The sequence below is a fragment of the Hordeum vulgare genome, chromosome 1H (assembly GCF_904849725.1).
Source record: "Hordeum vulgare subsp. vulgare chromosome 1H, MorexV3_pseudomolecules_assembly, whole genome shotgun sequence".
Classification (NCBI taxonomy): Eukaryota; Viridiplantae; Streptophyta; class Magnoliopsida; order Poales; family Poaceae; genus Hordeum; species Hordeum vulgare.
Window position 1 is genome coordinate 509,011,286 of NC_058518.1, and position 4,828 is coordinate 509,016,113.

Here is a 4,828-nt window from a genome sequence, read left to right on the forward strand (position 1 = left end):
AGGGGGGGGGGACGCAAAGTGTCGCTGCTGGCAAATCCAGAAGGTAGAAAGGTCTTCGCTCGAAACCGTGACACGGAGAGGAGCACCACAACAACGTCTTCAAGAAGATAACGATGCCCCGAGTATCGCCGTCGTCGGCAAAAAAATCATGAAGCTTTCACTCAAGAGCTCCCCCGTGCCACCACGAGGTCTTCAGGACAAGTGCGACAAGATCAAACCCGCAGGTCTGGATCAGGGCGACGCCACTGTCAAGACAAGATACGTGCCCGGGCCACCATCGATATACCTCCTGCAGCCACACGACCAAGAGGAAAAGCCACCATGGCCGACATGGTGCTCGCCGGACAGCGAACCAAGCGGACCACCCTTCGGAGCCGCCACCCCGACATCCATGTCCGAGCCACCACCCATCATCCGCATCACGGTGCACCAACTACGGAGGAAGAGTAAAAGAGGCCTCCTTTCACTCCTAGCCCGACATCAATTATGAAGTGTGGGTCGATGCCTCCATCGTAGGAGGCTTCCACACCTGCGTCGCCAGCCAGTCCCGTTGGACCGGGGGGAACACAACCCAGTGCGTGCCGACGGCTGTCACCGAGCACTCTCGCGCGACACCAAGCCCGTGGTCAACTACACCGATGTTTTAATGTATTATATGCGACATGTCAAATACTCCCATCAGTTCGGAATTACTTGTCACATAAATGAATAAAAATAAAAATATCTAGAATTAAAATATATTTAGATACATCCATTCCAATGACAAGAATTTTCGGATAGAGGGAGTAATATATTTGGTTCGAAAATGTTAGTGTGCCAAATTGATGCGTATCTTGGTGCTGCAGCTACAGCCGAATAGTTTTAAAGTAGATAAATTTTCTTCTAGTAGACATGAACGTATCCTAGCTAGCCTGGTTGGTCGCTGGGGTCTGCCAAAGAAGCTCTCGACCAGAACGATGGCAGGAGACGCGTTTCAAGTTTTGTAACCCAAAACTTGGAATGTTTGGCAAATATATTTTTCCCCACAAGAAATAGTAAGTTGACGATACTACGTGTGAGATTGCTATAAAAGTGCCGAAGCTGTTTTCCGTTCCAGATACTGATCGAGTTAACATGTGACGACTCCACCTACAATAATCGGATCGATCGAGCACCGGCTGTTGTTGCTGATATATACTCCCTCCGTTCGAAAATACTTGTCCTAAAGATGAATGTATCTAGATTTATTTTAATTATAGATACATCCATTATTTACATTTTTAGGATAAGTACTTCCGGACGAAGGTAGTACTTACTACGTATGTGCTCCTTATTATTGCCAAGAACGAAATCTCAGCACAAAAACAGGCGGCGCGATCGACCAGACGGCGATGTCCACCGTGTACGGGGCCTTCTCGGCCATGTTTGTCTCCCTTCGTGTCCTCACGGCGATTCTCTTCTGCCTAATCTTGTGCTGTGACCCACCGGCGGAACAAGGATATAACGTGGCCGCCGACGCCGGTGGTGGAAGGAGGGGCAGGTGGTCGGGCGTGCAGTGGCGAAGGCCGGTGCCGGTCGTCGTCGGGAAGCCGCGGCGGCTGGCCTACTTCTCGTACCCCGCGCGGCGCTGAGGCAGATGGTGGCAGAGGGACAGGCGCCGGAGCGTCGGTGGTGGTGTGCGCGATCTGCCTGGAGGCGCTGGTGGGCGGGGCGGAGTGCAGAGGGCTGCCTCGCGCTGTGGATGAAGAGCAACGGCACCTGCCCGCTCTGCAGGAGCCCTGTCGTGCCGGGGTCAGCATCACCTCCCATCTCGGCTACCGAGGCCATGGTGTAGCTTAAATAGGGTTTGCTCAATTGTATACCTACGTGTAATCAACGGATGAATTTATGTACATGCATGGATCGGGTGTTGTGTTGGTTCTGCGTGGATACACCGCATGCTTGGTGACCCGTCGCAGAGACCCTACGCAAAACTCATCCCATCATAGGAATACTTCATATTTTGGTGTTACGTGGAAATATAATGGAATGAGTAGATCGCAGTGACTGCTTGACTGGTGAAAATTAATCACCAGGTGCAAAGAATCGTATTCCATTGGATCGGAAGGAGCAACTCCATCCAAGACAATATGGCGCGCCCCCGGCCCAGGTCTGGGCCCTGCGTGTCCTATCTGGGTCCTAGCGGGCCGGCTCTCGGCGTGGCTGCGGTGTCTTCTGCATGGTGGTGAGGCAGAGCAGCTTGGACAGGGGGTGGTGTTGCCGACGACATGCCTGTTGCAGCATGATGGCGGGAGCTTTATGGGGCGGTCTCGGTCGGGCCTGTGGGCCCACAGGCTTCGTATGCTCATGCTATTGCGTTCGGTCGGCTACCGTCATTAACGGTGAAGGCTGAGCCCTCCCACATGCCGACGATGCTGCTGCTTCTTGTCCCGGCTTCTCTTCATCACTGTGTAGGCTTCTCCTTACGGTGTCGTGGTGAGACGGCGCACGGCCCTCAAGACCGTATTGGTGCAGGGTGTCGGTTGGTTTGGTGGCAGGATCTGGAGTGCCCGACATGCAGGTTGGGATCGGGGGAAACCACTGTCGGCCCGGCTGACACTGACGCGGTGATGCCCTTGGGTGTCACCGAACCTTCCTGGAGGGCGTCGGGGCTACCCTTCCTCGTGCCTCGTCGCGTACCGGGGGAAACTCTTGGCAGCAGCATAGTCATCATCGCATTCCTTCTTGAAGGTGTTGATGGGTACATGCGCTTCGGAGTCCTGGAGCTTGGTGGAAGACTATTGGTGGGCGCATCGGTCGCAAGTCTTTTGTGTTTTCTGTCAATACGCTGGTGTCGGTATTTGTTTCTTTGTATTTTCTTTTCCATTTCTTTTGGGCGTGATTGTGTTGTTTCCGTCCCAGCACCTATCTTCTGATGTTCTGGTTGGTTGCTTTGTAATACAAAGCGGGGAAACCCTTTTTTCATCGATTAGATAGATACAGGTCAGGTTTCAATGGTATTGGCACAAGTACATGTTTTTTGTATAGAAGTGACCTTTTCTCACCTATGTTTATCTTTGTTATTACCTTTTTGACACAGATGTCTTTTCGTTGTGTAGAAATGACGTTTCTAACTTCTCTCTGCCTTTTTGTTGCCTTTTTGGTATAATTGCATGCTTGCTTGCTTGAGTGGTCTAAAGTCATGATATTTCATTGTAGAATTTTTTTTATGGTTTAAAATAATCTATACTACTAATAAAAGATCAAACGAAAACTTCTCTAAGTACACACAACTATTACCCCCACAAAAACAAACACCAATCACCACCACACAATTAGACAACAAATTACAATCTAACGGCCTTCCACCATCCATGCACCACGACGGTGTGCAGTTACCAAATTAACAAAGGCTGACCGTGCTCCACCTCCTCCTACAGCAAACAAAGGCTGACCGAGGCCTGACCCGGGGCGGCGCGATGGCGGCAACGGCCGGGGCGGCCGCGGAGATCGTGCGGGAGATCACGGCTGTGGGCGCCGCCGCCGCGGAGCCGCTGCGGGCCGACTGCCTCCGCCTCGCGCGCAAGGTGTCCCTGCTCACGCACCTCGTCGCCGAGGTCGCCGAGGCGGCGGGGGAGGACGGCACGGCCGAGCCCGAGGCGACGGCCTGGGTGGCCGACCTGCTCCGGGCGCTCCGGATTGAAGGAGGGCCACGGACGAACTAGGTGAGCAGCCGCATGGTAAGGTCCGTACGTGCAGGTCAGCCAGAGTCCATCAATCCAGATCCTGGTATTGAGCTCAACATGCAAGCCTTATCCATCCAAGATCCAAATGTCCTTCATATTCAAGCACAGCAAAAGGAGGAGAATCAAGGCCAAGATGCTCAGTTTAATATTCTGATGAAGTTAGCAGCCACTGGATGATCTGCAAGAGTTCTTTCTCTCAATTCTGTGCAGCTCGCTATGGCACGGGTGTGGAGAGATAATTACCATGGGATTTGGCAGCTCTCCACGTACATCTTTGTGGCCCGTTTCAACTCTTTGGAAGCTGCTATGTTTGTATTCACTCGCCAGCCTTAGGCCATGGGTTCAGATAATTTCTTAATTGAGTTGACCGATCCGGAGGATTTCAGTAGAGATTTTCAGGATTACAAATTTAAAACTGTCTTTGTTACTGTCCGAGTGTATGGTGTTCCCCTTGGGTTTCGAACTCAGCAGCTTTTAACTAGGATTGTGCAGAGTGTTGGTCAAATTTATGAATTTCACCCTTTCAGTCAGCCTATGATCCATGCCAGATCTGAATATATGTGGGGTACAATTAAAGCTAAGGTGATGGTGCGAGTGAGAGATAAAATTTGGGTTTCCTTCACTAAAGATTTGGCTGCTTGGGCATACTTGTTTTATGAAAGAATTGGTCGAATCTGTACTTTATGTGGAGTCTTGTTCCATTCTGTTCAGCACTGTCCCAAAAGCTCATTTCTAGGCAAAGGTTGCAGATCTCCTTGGAGCAAATTCCTTCAGTTAAGTTTGGATCATGGATGACACATGTGGATCTCATTCCTAAGGAACCACACACTGGGAATCAAGAAGATAGTTCTTCTTTCTCCGCTTTTCAGAACCCACATTTGGTCAGGCTGCAAAGGCAATCTTTGCAGAGTTCAAAGGGAAAAGATAAGGTGATTGAGGAGCAAGATACCCAAGTTGAGATTACTAGCGAATGAAATCCTAAAATTTATCCAAGGCGAGTGCGGTGCTCCGGTGAAGGCTGGCTAGCGAATGAAATCCTAAAATTTATCAAATAAGAGATTGTGAAATGAAAATCTAAAACTTAGAAGTAGGTAGCTAGGTAAATCACGGGCATGATTTCGTAA

At 50.5% G+C, this 4,828-nt stretch overlaps 1 protein-coding gene across 1 annotated transcript; it reads left to right on the plus strand.

Moving 5' to 3' along the window:
• The first annotated feature begins 3,437 nt into the window (after positions 1-3,437).
• Positions 3,438-3,825, plus strand: LOC123420843. Its single transcript, XM_045107441.1, has one exon. The coding sequence runs from the start codon at positions 3,438-3,440 to the stop codon at positions 3,681-3,683; it is 246 nt and encodes an 81-aa protein (XP_044963376.1). The 3' UTR covers positions 3,684-3,825.
• The last annotated feature ends 1,003 nt before the right edge of the window (positions 3,826-4,828 follow it).

Bases quoted from the DNA above. Each gene is read 5' to 3' on its own strand.
- LOC123420843 (XM_045107441.1), top strand. From the start codon at position 3,438: ATGGCGGCAACGGCCGGGGCGGCCGCGGAGATCGTGCGGGAGATCACG.